Below are 19,685 nucleotides of genomic sequence, written 5' to 3'. Positions count from 1 at the left end.
TTAAGATATTGGTCTAAGTTCTTTTATTTAATTTTGACACCCAGGCTCGATGTATTTTATATTACGTATCGTTCATAACAATTTGCTAGCAGTTTGGAATAGGGGCTTATAATGGTAAATTGTAAACTAGTTTTTTTTTTTTTTTGTATGCAGACATTTTCAGCAGGGATGGGATCGGAATAACCTGGAACTGGTCTTATGCTCAGTTTTAGAAGAGTGTATATTAATTGCGTCTCCCCCCCCCCTCATTTCTTATGATATACTCTTTATTTTGAAAAAAACAAATGGCAGGGGTCTTTATCGACCCAGGAAAAATACTGGTCCATAGTCTTTTGCACCTTTTTTTTGTACTTGCTTACTTACATCCGTGTTTTGTGCTCTGTATATATATTATTTTGTTTGGTAATAAAATAGTATAATAAGTCAGATATGTAAGTTATTATTACTACTTACAAATGTAGAGTATATAACAAAATTTGTAAATTGGGATACAAACTAAGTCTGATTATCTTTGTTTAATTAGGAAAGAGCGGACATTTTCTACAGTTATGTCAAGCAAAGAAAAGCAGCTGGTGTTTTGAATCAGGCTAATGTCTGTAAGGACATTTTGCTTGAAGCTGAAAGACTTGAGCTAAAAGAAAAAGCCCCCCTTGTCCTTGTTGAAGTACTCCTTTCTACAAACATATTGACCGAGGTAGGTCCTTTCTGCTTTTCATTCTCATATATATTCACATGGATTAGATACAGAAAAGACGTTTGTATTGGTTAAGGGGTGCTACTCGGGGTGCTCTTGATCACTGCAACCCAAGAGAAATGGTTATACTTTACATTGGTGTTGCAAGTGTTCTCTAATTTGCTTGTTTCTGTGACGCGTTTTTATCAATCACATCATTCTTTTTCTCTTTGGAGCGATTAATACTGCCGTCTTTTTAAAGACATGCCTCTCCATATCAAATTGGCTGATTATCAAGTCTAATGGTATTTTAAGCCGATAAAAAAAAATCTTAGCATCTGATTGGTTCTTTTTTGTGTTTTTTTTTTAGCCAGTAAAGTTTTGTGTCACAGCATTTTTATATCTAAGCTTTCTGTTTGTCTATGATTGAATCAATACTGTATGGACTTTTGATTTGGTCAAAAATTGTTTAAGTAATTTACCAGTCAAAAGGCTTATGGTCTCAGGGGTACAGTTGTAGTTTCGATGATCAAAAATGTCTCTTTGGATTTAGTAAAATGTTAAATCTCTTGGGTTAAACAAGGGCGATTTCTCATATTTTTTTTTTGTTCTTTAATCCAATAAGCCGCAATTAGATTAATTAAGGTGCTCATGTCAGGTGTTGTCGTATTATATGACGTATATTTCCAATCTTTCCTTTATGTGTGGCATGATTTAGTTGTAGCAAAAAATAGTGTTAACAGCAACCGTAATTGTTCTTATTGATTTAGCGCGATCCAAAAATCTCCACGGTTAAATAAAGAACCAACTGTCATATTTTTTACATATCCAATAATCTAATTAGGCATAAGAGGCGCTCAAGTCGGCTGTGTTAATATTATTATCACAACACTTGTGCCAATATTCTTTAATGGTCAACCATGATTTCGCTGGACTGAAAACTATGAACGGTAGTCGTGATAAAACGGTAGCGGTAACAATTAAACAAGTGTTAAGGGACTTTCAGACCAAAAAGTAGAAATTTACTACTTTAAAATTTAACGCAGACCAATCTACTTTCCCTTGAGAAAGTAGCGTCCATAAAAATTCTTTTCTTCCCCCTTAAAAAAAAAAAAAAAAAAAATTCGAGGGAGGATATGAATAAATTGGGATGTAGAATGAAGGTGCGTAGGTATGCTGGCTTCAGGCAGCTTGCTGCTACAGTAAGTTGTCATTAGTAGTAACAGTCGTGCACATTTTTACTCGGTAAGAAATGTCAAACACTGTAGTTACTACTGCTGGTAAGCACGTGAGGCTTTAGTGCCCATATAAATCTGGTTCTCAGCTCTTGAACATTAAGAATTGTTTTCATATTATACTGCTTGCGACCTTTGATGCACGCTACAAGTTTTTTTTACAGTGTTATTGCCTATAGATCACAAAGTGATTGTAGTGTGATTCCTAGGTCGGAGTCTGGGAAGTTTATTGGTTGATAATACTTTTGAATTCCTCCTTCTAAAAAAACAGAATTTTTCCTCGATGGTTGAAACCTTTCCACTGGAGGGTTGTATAACAATGCCCCTTTTGGACTGCAGAAGAAATAAGGACATAGATCTTCCTCAGTTTGTAGGTTCATTGAGAACAATTATGGAGTTTTTGTGCAACATCAAATAATCATGCAGCCAGAGAACTTATTGAAAAAATTAGAACGTTTCCTTTTCCTTCACAACTAGCTTGTTACTGCTTACGGTACTCCTAACACTGCAGTAGATTCTGCAGCTCCTACTTCAGAAGATGCGTCCAAGGATGCAGCTGAAACATCAAGCAATAATGCTTAAAGGTAGTCTAGAAAACTGAGGGAAACTCTAGCCGATTATTTTTTGTCAACTGCTTGGCGACCATAGCGGCCATCAATTAGTGTAAATCTCTATGTGGGTCATCAGTCCATAATTATTTTTTTGCTTTTAATTAAATGCCATAATTTTTTTTTCATTATGTAGTGTGCTTTTATATTAATTAACTTCATTTTTTTAGCTAAAAACTTTCAAGAAACTGTTCATGCGCTTTACCATGGATTCAGAAAAGGCTCAGAGATCCTTGCTTGGTGGAATTGAACATCTGATCGAAGTACATTATTCAGCACTCCTTCCAAAGGTTCCACACATATTAAAGGTACAAATCTATACCAAATTTAAGATGTCATCAGATGTTGGTGAAATTATTCTTTAGTCCAGTTATGTAAAAGGGCGGATTTGATAGAAGCCATTCTTTCAGGTTGTTAAAAACAGGCTTATCAATCTGGGTCTAGAGGTGTAGCAGACTAAAGGTCTCGAGTAAGCTGTCTCCCCCCTCCCTCCCCCCCCCCCCCAAAAAAAAAGAAAACAAAAACGGATCAGTACGCTTTTGGTAAAGATTCTGTCTGATTTAATTATCAGCTTTATTTGTACCATACGTGTTTTGAAGACTACACAGTTCAAAAAGACAACTTCTCAAGAAGACCGACATTTTATTTTAACTTTTGTTGTATCTTAAATATATAGAATAATAAAGGTACAGCATTTCTATCAAAGAGATAAAATTAAATACAAAAATATCAAAAGATGGTACCGAAACGACACACTCCTATACGAAGTTCGGGAGTAGACGAGCGTCAAATTAACTTTAAAGTTTCGGGCAAAAGTAAGGATTATAAGGTGATCGCGAGTGACGAGCATTAGATCCGTAAGCGTTGGACTGGCATGTGCGTAGGGTGGGGAGCCGTTGGGTAGCTATGAACAGGAAAGAAAGGGCCAATACGTGTTAAATTCCTCCTTGTGATTGGCCCGAAGCGTTCTCCCAGACGAATTATAGAATCGTGGCCTAATAGGGCTCTAATGTTTTCTGGCAGACTGGTCATTTTTACCGACCTTTGCTGTTTGGTTTTGTTTGTGAGAGTTTTGATGATTTATTTATTTTTTTTGGGGGGGGGGGGGCATGACAAAAGAAAATCATGTTTTCACTCTATTTAGATGTTTACAGATAAATCTGAAATGGTTATAAACGAAAAATAAAACGAGCATTTGAATAAATAATGCCTCATTACTCACAGTTGATTTTCCGATGGAGGATGAATAAGAATTTAAGTTTCGTAGTGAATTTCTTTTTCAGAGAAGACATATTTTTTTGGGGGGGGGAGCTGTTACCTTCTGGTTTTTCGTGAAATTGTAATTAAATCTTGGAAAAATTAGCAACATTTGTCATCGCCCAAAGTCTACTTGGTCCATTCTACTACTGCTAGTACAAACTGCTTGTCAAGTTGTTAAGTTGCCAAACCATGGACCAGCGCCCAGGGGCGTCCCAAGGTGGGGGCGGGGTGGAGCGAGCCGCTCCTCCAACTTTTTTCGTATTCGGTAAAATTTTCGCCGATGGCGAAAATTTCGGCAGTAATTTTGCAAAATCGGCCGAAAATTAGCAAAATTCGTGATTTCTGCAGAAAATTCAGCATAAATCAAGTAGCGATTCGGTAAAATTTACGAAGATCCCCCCTTCAATAAAATGAGCCTCGGAACGCCCCTGCCAGCGCCTATTCTCCGTCCCAGCTTGTGCGAAACTTTGGCGTTCGCTTTCCCCAAAGAATTGACCCAAAATTCATAGTAATTTTTTGTTGATTTAGAGTGTCCAGCGTTTTTTTTTTTTTGAATTTTACGGGCTACTGGTACGCCCATATCTAAGGATATGATTTTTATCCCATTGGAACAGAGAAAGAGGGATTTTTTTGTCATAACTCATAAGCTTTTCGTCCTTTCTCCTGGCCTAATTTTTTTTCATGTTAGGTTTTTAAAAGGCGTTATCTCTCAAGAAATTATCTTTACTTATCTTTTTATATTTGTCGCTCAGCTACAGCTAACTATAAGCAATAGTTAATTCGATTTCAAATAGGCAGGACTATTTTTCTCTACGAATAATGTGATACATCACAGAAATAAACCAATGGAATTAACGCACATGTTTAATACAGAATTATAGGACAGTAACCTTTTTTTTTCTTTTCATATGCTGGTTGCAGTTGAATTATTTGTTCTTAAGTTGTTGGTTCTTCACTGCATAGCTTTTTTCGAAAATTACCCTTCCATGTTACCTCTGTAAACTTTCAGCATATCTTTGTTAGGGCCTCTGCTTTATGTGGTTAAACCCACCTCTCTTACCTCAAACAGTTCTAAGCACTTTTGCCTCAAATTTTAGTGGAGCCTTTCTCCCTCCTCTTTCCTAGTGCAAGTATGTATACAATCATTATTTGCATATATATTAGTCCGTATTCATAATGATATTTTCTGAAAATTAGAAATAATAACATAAAATACCAAATTAAAAATTATTCCATTCCATGATTAGAGCAAAAAATTTGAAGCCATATTGACAAAATTCATGCTGGATTATGCTTAACCATATTGCTATAGTGGAGCTTATAATGGAGAGTGGGGGTGGATACCTTTTCATCGGACGATTTGTGTATTAATTTTGATGCCAGATCTTTCAACTTAGCCGATGGAAAGTATTCATTTTTTATGCCTGTATTATGCCTTTAAAAATGCTGGAAAAGAAAACAGGGGTAAAAAGTACGTAGGGTTGAAGGTTTTTTTTTTTTTTTTTTTTTTTTTTTTGGCAGTTAAAGAAATGAAGAAATATTTACAAATTGACTTCACCAATCCATTCAGTATAAAGATCATACCCACATAAATGTGTATAAGCTGGTATAAGAATCACCCCATAAATGTGTTTAACTTGAGTGTCATTTAAAGTGAGTTGTCTGCTCAATTAGCATGGAAATCTGACCCAAAAATGTATAAAATTTATTTGCCATTTTAGGTTACTTGTTCCCTTAATAGCGAGGAAGTATTGGAAAGATATATTTCATGATTATGGTATATTTTCATATTTAGAGGACACTCTAACGGAACTCAAATTTGGAAAAGATGCCAGTGTTTTTTTTTTTTTTCAAGACCTCACCTTCAAATTGCGTTTCCTAAAACAGGTGCATGTCACGTGTTCAAGTCATTTGTTGACTTGGCAAATTTACTATCAATGTGAATGTCTCTGGAAAGAGATATTCCATCTGCGGTTCTGGTAGTTGCTTATTTTTTAAAGCAATTCTTGTTTATATGGAAGTTTCGTTTTGGGCAAACTATCATTATATTAATAAGTAGCGAATGTCCAGCATTTTTATTGGGGGGGGGGGGGTGGCAAGAGGGGTACATATCTGGATACTCAAGGGCATGGGATGTATAATATTTTTTATCCGCATTTTTCGGGGGGGGGGGGCAACTGCCCCCTCTTGCCACCACGACGCCCCTGATATTAATCTAATTTAATCTTGTTTCTTGGAGTTAACCAATTAATTACACAGAAATGCTTTCTTGGACATATCCGGAATCTTGTTTATAATCAGTAACTCGTGTAATTTTTGTGTTCATTAGTTTGGGTAACAGGAGGATTCAGAGGAATAGTCTCTCTTCACGTCTTTCGACCATCTTCACGTAAAGTCATTATGCAGATTTTAATTTCCCACAAAGGGTGATCTCCCGGCAAATATTCGATGGCCTCAGACCCAGGGAAATATTGAAATTTCCCCTATAATTTCTTGTTTTACACTCAGTTTGCCATTTTTAGTCTTGCTTTGAATTTTTGTTCCTCTTAGAAATGCCCCTCCCCCCAAAATAAAATTCTGTGTATGCGCCTGAATGTGGCTAAATCATATGTTTATTCATATATGTTCATGTGTCTTGTTCGGGACGCTAATTAGGTTTCAGCTCTTTTTTTTTGGCTGATGAACATAAAACTAAACATTTAAAGTCCAAAGAATTGTTTGGGGCTTAAACCTTTGAGGGAGAGTGAGGTTGGGGGGGGGGGGGTTGTCTAGGAAAATTGTAAAAAAGGGGCCAACCTCAAACAAATTGCTATACAAATGATTCTTTCACTATCCGACTAAAAAAAATGTGCTGATTCTAAATATAAAAAGTTGGCCGCTCTACCTCTTTCACAAATTTGAGTTTTTTAGGTTGAGGTTGAGGCTGAATTTTTTAATTTAAAGAACGCCGTCCTGAAAAGACAATTCCGAATTAAGGAAGTGGTTTATGGGTTTGATTTAACATCCCTAATACATCAGAACATTATAGCAACTTGGATTGAAGATGGAGAGGGTGGGGTAATCTCCGTGGCAAATCTGAGGTACGTGAAAGTCTGACTTTTTCGAAAATCGTCATCGTTCGCGAGTATCGAAGAATCTTCGCGGCTTCAATTCTTAGTCTGAAAATTCTACTTTCTAAGTAATGCTGTTAAAGGTTTGCGGTAAATAAAGAAGTAGATGTGAGGTTCAAGAATGAACAAAAAATCTGATTTGTCAATTGAAACTAGAATAATTCCTGACAATTTTAACTGAATCGCTAAGGTTATTATGTAAACTGCTAAAATAAATAAACCAAAAGAAAACGAACATTATTAGTGCGGCTGCTGAGTTTTTGAAGAGCGACATAAAATGTATTGCTCAAGATATGACTGAGTATGTTAAGACGTACGACCTGAAAATATCGAATAAAATATCTGCCACAGACTCTGAAGTTCTTCCTGGAGAACTTATTCGTGGGCAAAGATACTAAACTGAAAACGGCTGCTAAAGCATCATGCAAACCACTCGACCTAGGGCCATTAAACCTCCTCTTCAAGTAGGACTCGCAGTGAAGGTTCATCATCATGAAGGAAGCTGCAGTCTATTTGATACTCTCATCACTAAGGGCTTCTATTCATCTTACTACGATATCAGTTTATTTGAGCGAAATGCTTCAGTGTCTGCAAAACATCGAAATACAGGAGTTACAAGGCAAGTTCTGTAATCACGTTGCTGATAAGGCTGTCCTAAGAACAGCATTCAGCTGCAGATGCCTTATTTAGTAAAAAAAGATGATTTCCTCAGCAGCACAGAAAACAAGCAGGGGTTCATCAGCCTGCTGTCAGGCTACCTTGATGAAACAGGATGTGAATTGTACCAGTCACCAGCCAATATTCACCTACCGCTTGTGATGAATGCAGTCGAGTTGTCAGAAAGCCAGCCCACTGTCTTAATAGGAGAAGATACGGACTTACTAGTCCTTTTACTGTACCACACGTGTGGTAAATGTATTTACCACACGAAGCGAGACTGCAAACCGATATTTTTCCATTCCGAGTCAAAGTCACAGAAAACTGGAGGCCGTCTGTGAGACATATTGGCAGCTAAACTGAAACTTGGTGCCACCCTTTGCGACCAAATTCTTTTCCTTCATACGTTTCTCGGATACGATTTGACTTCGCGAATTTATGGCATAGGAAAATCTTAACCCTTGAATCACGCAAAAGAGACGAAAGACTTCCAGGATATCGCCGGACTATTCTTAGGTTCAGTCTACAAAAGACGACATTAGAAACGGTGGACAGAAGGTCATGCTTATCTTATTTAAGGTTGCAGAAAAAGAAACAAGTCTTGATAATGTCCGCTACGAGAAAGTTCTAGAAAGCGTGGGAGACTCTTAGAAATAGGCTGAGGCAAAAACGCCCGTATCAACAAACAATGTTTCTAAGTATCATTCGCATCGAGCCTGCTTCCAAGTGAAAGCGTAGAAAAATGTCGAGTGTCAACTGAATTCTTTGAAGTTTGGCTGGATTGGGCGACAAGACGAATTACGATCTGTGCATTTAGATAGATCGCTGGTACCGCCTTCTCTTCTCTAAGTGTTTCAATGTAGTTGTAAGAGCGAGTGTTCGACGCTGCGATGTTCTTGCAAAAAGCATGGCTTAAAATGTACAGGGACGTGTGGTAATTTCAAAGGAAGAAGCTGTTCTAACTGCGAAACAGTCGATGCCGGAAACCTTGAAGACGATGGTAGCGAAGAAGAAGACGATTCAAATTTTTGAATAGCTTTGCCACTATCCAATGAATCTCTGTGTTACTGTGATTTTTATCTGCCTTATTTAATTGATCTCTGTGTTGCATTATATCCGAGTATATTGATCTCTTTTTTGGAACTAGTGTTTTGTCTCAGCTAAGGGAAGCTCTTAGACAAATTTTTTTTGTCATTACCAAGTTTGTGTCTCAACTTCCCCTCCTCCCCATTCTTACTCACTTTGACAAAAATGAGGTTCCAAGCATACTGGACTTTACCTGGACCCAGTCTTGGTTGTTACCAAGGCGTGACGCTGCAAATGTTTTGTGATAGGCCAAGTTTAATATACATCTGCAGGCTGAACCTCTCCCCTAACCTCACACTGTCTGAAAGCTTTAAGCCCCAAACAATTCTTTTGACTTCAAACATTTAGTTTCGTGTTCATCAGCAAAAAAAAGAGCGTAGAAATGACATATCTAATCACATTGCTGGTATTTACTCAATCAACAGTTTTGGCTCAACCTCAAATTCAACTAAAAAACTCAAAATTTTGAAATAGTTAGACTAAAAAAATCTTCGGATTTAGAGTCACCACATAGTTTTTGACAGGGTAGTAAAAGAATAATTTGTATAGCAATTTGTTTGAGGTTGACCCCTTTTTTCACAATTTTCCTAGAACCTCTTCCCCAGCCTTACTCTCTCTCAAAGCTTTATGCCCCAAACAATTCTTTTGACTTTAAAAATTTAGTTTAATGTTCATCAGCAAAAAAGAGCGTAGAAATGCCATATCTAATCACATTTGCTGGCATTTACTCAATTAACATTTTTTGCCTCAACCTAAAAAAACTCTAATTTGGGAAAGAGGTAGAGTGGTAAACCTTTTGGATTCAGAATCAGCATATATTTTTGGGTCGGGTTGTGAAAGAATCATTTGTATAGGAAATTGTTTGAGGCTGACCCCTTTTTTTCACAATTTTCCTAGACTCAAGGCTACATAAAGAATGCAAAGAAAATGATTTTTTTTTTTGGTGCGAAGTAGGGACACCCCTCGCCTATTAGTCGAGTACAAGGCTGTATCTAGGGGGTTTGTCCCCCCTCCCCAAAATGCTTGTCCGACTACTAAAAACCTAACAAAAATGAATATAAACAAATTTGTGATGTGTTTTTAAAAATTTTTTTTTTTTGGATACGACCTTGGTCGAGTATCTCGTAGTATGTAACAGAAGTTAATGAAACCTTGAAGAAGAAGCGGAAAATAATAATTTTATATAATATGAAGAGGCAGGCGTATTTTACTCACTAGAATGGTTATTATTAACCTCTCTGAATTTGCTCAAGGATGCCACTCCTTTGGCTATGTAAAAACTATACATATGCTACCAGAATTTGTTTGTAACACATTAAATAGTATTGAATATTCAATGCTGTTCAATGCTTGAACAGCATTGAATGTTTTCTATTAGAATAAGTAATGTAATATAGGTCCATAATTTTTTTTCTCATATTTAATAACAAGACTAATTTGTATTTGATATAGGCACTCTATGACGAAGACATCGTGTAAGAAATTGTCCTTTTTGATTGGGGTAACAAGCCCTCCAAGAAATTTTTATCAAAAGAAATAAACGCCGCGATTCTAGAAAAAGCCAAACCCCTTATTCATTGGCTGGAAAGTGAATCATCATCAGAAGAAGAATCTGACTTGGAAGTAAGACATTTTGTTTCATTTTTTTCTAAGCAGAATTTCCTCTGAAGACTGTTCGTTGGTTCCCTAAATTAGGCTTATAAAATTTAAATCTCCGGTTTATATGGTCTTGTTGTACGATTTAAAATTATCGCCAGTGAAGCTGCGCTTATCGTGTCATCTCGATGGCACATTTTTGGACTGTGTTTGGGAAAATGGCCGTTTCTAAATTTTTATCCTATGTCATGTGATTTTGGGGGGAGGAAAAAGCAACTCAAGAAAAAGCTTGTTTTTTCACTGTTATTTTTCACATCAATAAAATGTGAAATTAGATATTAACTCCCCCTTCCCCCTCACTCCCCCATCGTGATTCATGGCCTGAAAAACAGGAGAAAAGGAAAAAAAACAGATCAATAAAAAACAAGAAAGGAACAACCTGACGAGAATTATCGCCTGTAATCAGCTCAACTCAGGCTATACGGGACTCCACAGACCCGGCAAAGCAACACCAGTATGTTAAAAGGATATGTTAAAAGGATATGCCAAAAGTACATATCAAGTAAAAATTCGATATTCAGTATTACCTAGAATGGTGAAACTTGCAGATTTTATGCTGGGAGATATATCGTTATTGATTAGCCATATTTATTTGTTCGATCCACTGCCTGAATATTAGACCCTTTAAGGGATATAATAGTCAACTTTTTGTTCTTTTAAAGAGCTGCTCAAAGGTCACAAACTTGCCATTCTGATGTGTATATTTGTGTGATTGTTTTAGAGCTTGCATTAGACTTGTGTCAAAACATTAACATGTTTTGTGACAAAGTGGAATATGCTGATAAGAGGCTTCAGACTTTTGAATACTTTATTAAAAGCTGAGAGATGAATCTTATTTAGGGTTTGCTGAACGGTTGAAAACTTTGGGAATCCAGTATTTTTCTCCACCTCTTGAGAAAAACAGTTGTTATAAAAAAAAAAAAACTATAGAACTGCCAAGCTTTTCGAGTCTAAAATAAAAAAAAATGTCTGCTTTGAAAGCATTACATGGGTATGGTTCGCAATAAATTTATTTAAGGGGAGACAATTTTCAAAAGAAAGATTTTTTTGCAGTGAAAGTGTCAATTATGTTTTTTAATTTTAAAATTTACGCCCATTGGCTATTCGCTAGTAAAAGACCCTGAATTTTTCTGTTATGTATTTATATCTTAAAAATTTATATTGCTTCTTGTTTTTAACTTGTTTCGTTTATTTTTGCTCTTTTGTGACGTCAAGTTGGTTTTGTCGTATTTACTGCCATATTTATTTGCTTCCTTGTCAATTCAGCGTCCTGTATGCTTGATTTTTATTTGTTTATCGTTTTTGTCGTATTTGATGTTGTCACATTTTTCTTCTTTTTAATTGTTCCTGCACTGTTTTTTAGGCTTTAGATTGTGGATTGAAGAGCTTCTCGCTGATTCGTTTTGTTTAATAAATATTAACGAATATTTCCTTAATATTTATCATAAGCAGGAAATCTTAGCCTTAATCTTAAAGGTTTAGAATGTTCGCTTCGGCTGCCAGATTTCACGTCCTCTTGACGAAAGAATGTTGTCATATGGGCGGAAATTCTGCTAGTTTCCTTTTCAGATCAGGGTCGTAGAATTTATTTCTATGACTGGGAAAATCGTGCGCGAAATGAATAAAATATTTTTGATTAAGTACTAAAATATTTTTGATACAGGAAGATTATAGAGAATTTAGTTTCTGATCAAATGGATTAGCCGAATTTTACGTGACAACCTTGCCTTTGTTTTCCATCCGATAAAACTTTCTGTCTTCTGTCAGAACTTAACTTTTTACAGCTTTTGCGAAAAGCTACTGATTTATCTAAACAAAAACTATCTAAATTATCTAGAAATGTGAAATTAAATGTACTGACAAACATTTTTTTCACCAAGTATATGATTATGTTGGCATTGCCAGGGTTGTACCACTCGATTACCTTTACTAATATTGTGCTGTTTTAAAATAATATTGCTCATGGATGCTCTTTCTTTTAGATTGAATATAACGATAGAGCCAGGGATATACAAACGCAAGAAGCAGAAATGCGTCGTAAAGCTGAAGAGGCTAAAGCGGAGGCGAAAAGACAAGAAGAAAAGCAAGATGAAGGAGAAGATGTTGATATTGACGCCATCTAAATTATATACGGTTTTTGTTATTGTAATTGTAATTAATCAGCTTTATTGAATGCTAGGTTTTGGAATGTATCCAAATATGTCATATTTAAATATAATGACTAAATATGGATACAGTTTTATACTTTATATTTTACTCCATCATGTTTAGTGGTAAAAAAATTGATGTCTATCGTTCAACGTACCATCATTTTCATCATTTAAAATGAAGAATACTGTCGAAAATCTCTAGAAACTTCGTCACTGCAGCCTACTATCACAGTGCGCAATAATTGTAATGTATCCGCCTATAAGTGCTTGCAGTCATAAGTCAATGAGAATTCAAAGAGCATAGGAAAATACAATTAGCTATTGTATTTCTGTCTGTAAGCTCTTTTTTAAAATCCTTAAAAAGTGGAAATGTGGAAGTGGAAAATGAAAGAAAGACTACAGAATCATGTCCTAAAAATTATTCCGTACACCCGAAATTTTTCTGATTTTTAGTGTTTACTGCCTTTTCAGTGTCTCATTGTGTAGTATTCGCCATAACTTGAACCTCAAGCTCTGAAGATTAAGGCTGAAATCAGTAGCATAAAAGATGATTAACGACAAATAAGGGACGCGTGCAGTAGAGGGAAGGGAGGCTACCCTCCCCCCTAAAACCTAAATTTTAATGAATTCCTGGTATTATTGAAATAAGCAAATACTTTTTTTTTTATTTCCCTCCCCTTCCCCGAGAAAATTCTTCCGTACATGCCTGCTCAAAATTGCAAATGGACGTAATTTAAGACCCTCACTTAAATTCACATGTTTTTGCAACTTCCCTCTCTCTAAGGCGAAGAGGAAAATAAAGGTTACTTTCTCCATTATTAATTCCGTGGCAAAACTACTACTACTACTAACAACTCATCGCAGCACCAAGCCGTCTGAGGCTAACACAGCTACGCATGCTCTTCCTTCATCCCAATCTGTTCAAAGCTTCCCTCTACACCCTCCTAGGAAGTTCCCATTTCCTGTAAATCTTTCTTTATGACATCCTCCCACCCTAGCCACGGACGACCTGCTTTTCGTTTAGCCCTAGACGGTTGGCCGAAAAGCGCAATCTGTCTTGCTTCATCCGCAAAACGTGCCCTAGCCATCTCAACCTTTCTCTCATTATAGCCGTAGAAAGCAAGATTGAACCGCACTTTTTTGTACAGACTACTGTTTGAAATGCGGTCAGTCAGCCGGGTACCCAGAATAATCCGTAGGTAATTTTTCTGGAAAACGTCTAGCAAATCTTCATCCGCTTTCGGAGCGTCCATGCTTCAGAGGCATTTTTGTACACTGTCATCACTGTAGCTTCCAAAATTCTAATCTTGGTTTGCAGACTTATCTTCCTATTCTTTTGAACTTTTTTTTAACTGTGAAAAAAAACACCCTGGTCCATGGCTATACTATTTTTAACATCTTCACTGCTCCAACCCACCATCTTTACTAATAATACTACCAAGGTAAGTGAAGCTGTCAACCTGGTTAATCTTTTCGTTATCCAACGTCACCTTCTCATCTTCACTTATTCCTAGCTTTAGTGACTTAGTCTTCTTAACATTAACTTTTAAACCTATTCTAGCTCCCTGAACTCGCAAAACATCTAAAAATCCATTCATTTTGCTCACACTTTCATCTAGGATGCTTAAATCATCAGCATAATCTAAGTCCAGCAGTGTTTTTCCTCCCCATTTGATTCCGTAGTCTCCCGGTGCCGGTGCCTTTCCCGTGCTCCTTAAGAAAAAATCCATCAAAGTGGTCCTTAAAAAAGGGGATAGAACACAACCCTGCTTAACTCCTGATTCAATACGAAAACAGCTGCAAATCTCATATCCTACCTTAACCGCAGCGGTGTTATTCTTGTACATAGCATTAATCACTTTAATGTATTTGTCTGGTATAATATATAAGGATAAGATCTTCGCTCAAGCTCTTCTATCAACAGAAGCGAACGCTTGCTCATAATCTATAAAACTGAGGACCAAAGATGTTTGAAAACTCAGGCACTTCTCAATTATTAATCTAAGAGTACAAATTTGTTCGACATATCCTCTAGCTTTTCTGAAACCGCACTGTTCTCCTCTTATAACTTTGTCTACGGCATCTCTCAGTCTGAAAAGTATCATATTACTAAGTAATTTTCTACCTACAGATATTAGGCTAGTGCTTCGATAATTATCACACTCACTCTTACCATCTTTCTTATACAATGGTTTAATTAAGGTTTTCCCTAAATCGCTAGGTACTTCCCCCTTTTCAAAAATCATATTCATAATCTACAGTAGCTTATTTTTAACCTCGGAGCCACCATATTTAAGAAACTTATTTACCACAGTATCAGCACCTGGAGCCTTATTATTTTTTAATCCTTTTAGTACTGTCGCTAGATCTTCCTCACAAAAGAAATCTTCCTTCACTTCCAAGGTATCGCAAATTTTTTCAATTTCCTCTCTATCTTTTGCTGTAACTCTATCTTGGTTGGGCAAAAACTTGAAATGTTCTGCCCATCTCTCTTTAACTGTTTCCTTGTCACTAATTGTGGCCCCGTTCCTATCTTTAACTGGGACAAGTCCGGATTGACTACTACCTCAATTTATTAACATGCCAGTACAATATTTTACTATTAAGCCGTCTAGCTGCATCTTCCAGATCCTTGGTAATTTTATCCATAACCTGCACTTCACACCTCGTTAGTTCATATTTTAATGCTTTCTCCACTTTCTTTACATTTCTTTTGTTTTCATATGATCTATCACTCAGATAATTCTTGCACAAGTCACTTCCCTTCTGTCTATTACACATAAAGCTTTTTCACTAATATTCCTGGCTGTGCTCCTAACTTTCTTCCCTAATACACCACCAGAAACTTCAGAAATTGCTTTCCTAAAATTATTCCATCCATTTTCCACGTTGCCAAGTTTTAAACTCTCGAGTTTAGCATTCAACTGCTCCTGGAAAGCTTCTCTCAAATTTTCATCCTGCAGTCTACCAATATCATAACTTCCCGGCAGTTAGTTGCCCTTTCGAAATTTTAGCTTTAAATTAACCCTAGACAATACTAGATGGCAATCTTTACTTTTAACACCCATAACAGCACTAATATATATCCTAGTATCTTGTATTGATCCTGCCAGTCTTGGTTTACAATAACATAATCAGTAAGGTTTGTTGTCTTTCCATCACGTTAATACCATGTTAACTTATGGGCCATTTTATGACCAAACACAGTATTGATTATAACTAGATTGTTATAACTACAAAATTGCAGCAGTCTGTAGCCATTACTGATTTCTTTTCCTACACCAAATTTACCTAGGCTAGGATACCATCTATCCCTATTTCGACCCACCTTGGCGTTAAAAATCTTCTAATAAAAACATACAATTTGTACTTGAGACCCTGTCTATTTGCTCCTGCTACTGTAAGTAAAATTCATCTGAGTCATTAGTATCTTCGTCAGTCGGTACTACAGGGGCATATACTACTACAGCTGAAACCCTGAACTTTTTAGTCATAAAATGAGCGATTAGTGTTCTATTATTAATACATTCCCAAAAAAACATAGCAGCTTCTTTATTCATCATGAGCCCTACTCCTTGTCTATGTACCCCATCCTTCCTGCCTGAGTAAATACATTCTATATCACGTAATGTTATACTTCCTATCTCTAGGATGTGGGTTTCTGAAACCCCTAATAAGACCAGTTCGAATCGTCTGAATTCGTCAGTCAAACTGTCGATACGATCGTTATTTTTTAACGTCATAACATTCCAACTTCCAACTTTCATATTCTTTAAATCATTGACATTATTTTGGCCTCAGGAAAAGCAATGGTCAGGACAGAGAAAGAGACTACCAGTTCAGGACAGAGACTAACACATCTTCCCAATTTTACACCGATGCGCTTAAGCCGGCTTAGAACCGGACAGCAAGAAGTCCCTGGGCACTCCAGTATGAATGGAGACTTCGTGCGATCCTAGGCCCATCTTGGTCACAACTTGGTTTTCTGCACTTGGCGATGCTCTTCTATAAACAGGAGTCGAAATCCTGCACAGACAGTCTCAACCCTATTACCTCCGACTCATTTTATATTCATACCTACGAATATTATGCTGCTACAGGGAGGCATCCCATAAATTAACTAGGAAGAGGTTTTTCAGCCCGACAACGCCCACCAAAACAGACCAAGTCCAGAAAAAGTATCCATTAGTCAGAACCCGAGCAAATGCTGTTTTGTTTACTAGGCTATAATGTCCTCGAGGGGTGCCACTCCTCAAGTGAGGATAGAGTTGACCGGAAGGTCCCCAGTCTTGCAGGCAGGGTTGCTACTGAACGTAAAAAAAAATCACCATTTTCTCTTGGAATAAATCACAAAAAGGTGAATTGACTGTGAAACATCTTAGTATGCCGAATAGGTCCATATCTGTTAGGTAATTTTTATACATATGCATTTTTGTATATGCCTATTTTTAGGTGAATTTATGCTTGCTACTTGCATTTAAATATTTAGATGAATTTATACGTGCTACTAGTCTTCAAAACAAAGAGAAGCATTTTTCCTACCAAAAGATTTTAAAATGATATATTCATACGGATTTTGTTCACAGAACTAATTACAGTTTCCATTGTACGTGTTCATTTCCAGATATTGTAGATTCTTAGACTTTAAAGAAAAACAGGAAATTAGTTGATTTTTTTTTAATGTACTTGCGTACAGTGGATTTAAGACTATTTTTTACCAAAGTACCAAAAATGGATGGAGTTTACAAAATTTTTGCCTTTGGAATCAATTACGGTCCAAATTTTTCGCATGTATTTCCAATTACTGCAGAGTATTAGCTTACAAGTGTAAGCCTTTTTTTTTCAGGCAAGTAAATTTCTTAAGATTGTTCAACCCCCTCTCTCAGGCTTAGGTAAAATGATTGGCTTTGGAATGACCTCAACAGAAGAGTCATACAGCTTTAACTTAACTAAGCTCAACTCAACTACTTCTGCCCGTCATTTTCCTTTTTCCTTTTACTTATGAAATTCTGTCATCGTGACAGAATTTCATATGATGCTGTGATGCATTCCTGTGATGCTGTGGCAGCTACCCTTTTGACTGCAGGAACCAGTTTTTTCAGTGTCCGTGGTTTTAAATTTTATCTTTCAGATACTAGACATTTTCCTATTCAAAAATCCTTCGATAGCGTTGAGGCTCGTGTCTTCTGCAGCTAAAAGTTCCTTTCCGACCTCTTCATCAGCCACTTCATATGTCGTTATGTTAGTCAAGGTTTCTTCATCATGTCTGAATGGATTTAAATTGTCTTCAATGACAGTCATAGTCTTCTCAACTAGAAATTCTATCAAAATGACTTTGCCCTTCAATTCCGGCCAGTTGGCACAGGGCCTTTAAAACTTCCGCACAAAACGATACTGAAACCGGTAACGGGCTTAGAGTTATAAACCTTAATGCCACTTTATTGTTTAGCTTCTAGGTTTAGGCTGGATTCAAGGGCATGATCAGGTGGCACAAGGTTCATCAAACCTTCCTTCGCTTGGCATTAAAAGAGCTGGACAAAAGATTTGCAAGTGTTCCTTTTGGAATGGCTTGCATTTCTTTTAAGTATATCATCAAACACTCAGCATACTTATAATGACCAGACGATGCCAGTGGAATTTCTCGACTTCTGTTCCTATCGTAAAAGTCTTTCATATCGAATACTCTTAAGTCATTAGAGATGGACACATCAATCAGTTTCGTCGGTACATGTTGACATAAAACCCAGCTAAGAAAAAGGTTTGCTGCCGGTACTTCACCGGTTCCACGAATTTGAGTGAGCGGGAATCGGAAGGTGGAAAGATTCTCTTTCTTTCCAAGTAGACTTTCCTTATGGACTCAGGGGTTAAGGCAGAAAATGGGAGCGATCGGCTCCTTAAGCGAGAGTGGCTAACCGTCGGTTGGTTTTTGTTTTCAGTCGCTGTCGCAGATTCCGGCTGGATCACTATCATTGTTGTGACACGAAATGACCTTCCGTCTTGTGTGTTTTCCTGTAAAAAAAGAAAAATATTGCATTTTTCTTTCGTAAAAATGTATAATGTAAAACTAAAAATCTAAAGTAAAAATATATAATCAATAGGACTTCCACCAGATTCCTACACAAAAACCGTAACTTTAGGTTCAGTAACTGAAAGCAACAAAGGGCATTTAGAATGAGTACCATTGCTGCTGGAGATATAAATAACCATGATAGGCTATGATTTTTTTTTCTTATATACTAGACTTGTAGATCAAATAAAATCAAAATCTGCATATGGTAGAACCCCAAAAAAGGCTCTATGGTGGGATAATAAAATGTAAGCTAGTGAGTGAAAGAAAGCCCCTAAATGGAAAAAAATATTGTAACATTAGAAAGAATTTGATTTCAGGTTTTCAATTTGACCCTCTCATGGCTCCTATCCTTGCTAGCTTAAGGTACAGGTTACCTGGACCTCTTTTTGAAGTTGCATTTTTTAAAATAAGAGGATTTTTTTTTATAGATCCTCGTATGTTAAGAAAATAGTGAATTATTCAGAAGTAGTAGAATAAAAGACGAACATCTCGATAAAGGTATACTATGCAGCAAGAATTAAGCACTGTTACTAGAATGAACTATAACAAACTCATAAGAAATTCAGATTTGAACGAATTGCCGATAGTAGTAAAATATAGGCATTCCTGTAATTAAGTTACTCCCGATTTGAAATAATTTTTTATTGTCTTGCTTCAGACTGACTTCACGCTTGAATTGGCAACTGAACGCTTTTATCTATCGCTCGGTATTCTCAGATCCAAGTCATTTTGATTTTCAGGCAAAGCCTGATTTTAATTATTTTTTCAACCGAAACTCCACCTTCTCATTTCTACCACTATGCAACAATATCTTCTGAAAGCACACCTGAAATTGCTCTTACAGACAGAGTCGTATTGAGGATTTTTTTTTCGAGGGGGGGGGGACAACCAAAAAAATCCTTCAATGAACTTTTTCTAACGGCCTCAGCCCTCGAGTTTTCAGACCAATTTGAAAAGTCGAGGAAATATTTTTTTTTGGAGATGGACAGGGGTTCACATCTGGTAACCCTTCCTTCTGGATACGGCCTTACTTGCAGATGATCAATCATCTACAACAGGTCAGTGCTCATGGATTCTCACCTCAAAATCAAGATTATCCATCACAAAATGAGCAAATTGGTCTTTGGTGATCCCTTTTGGAACGTGGACCCCGTTATCAGCAATCATTTGTTCCACTTTC

At 36.7% G+C, this 19,685-nt stretch overlaps 1 protein-coding gene across 1 annotated transcript in view; it reads left to right on the top strand.

The window, feature by feature from the left end:
- Positions 1 to 12,517, top strand: part of eIF5 (eukaryotic translation initiation factor 5) — a 75,861-nt gene extending 63,344 nt beyond the window's left edge. The window contains 4 exon segments of the mRNA XM_089092615.1: positions 524 to 694; positions 2,687 to 2,824; positions 10,082 to 10,252; positions 12,268 to 12,517. Of these exon segments, the coding sequence (XP_088948741.1) occupies positions 524 to 694; positions 2,687 to 2,824; positions 10,082 to 10,252; positions 12,268 to 12,408 (621 nt within the window). The 3' untranslated portion in view covers positions 12,409 to 12,517.
- Positions 12,518 to 19,685: the final 7,168 nt, after the last annotated feature.

This window comes from Artemia sp. Qi Xiang Cuo, chromosome 7 (assembly GCF_049724085.1).
Source record: "Artemia sp. Qi Xiang Cuo chromosome 7, ASM4972408v1, whole genome shotgun sequence".
Lineage (NCBI taxonomy): Eukaryota > Metazoa > Arthropoda > Branchiopoda > Anostraca > Artemiidae > Artemia > Artemia sp. Qi Xiang Cuo.
Note: the sequence above shows the minus strand (reverse complement) of the source record. Positions and strands in the feature narration are given on the sequence as shown.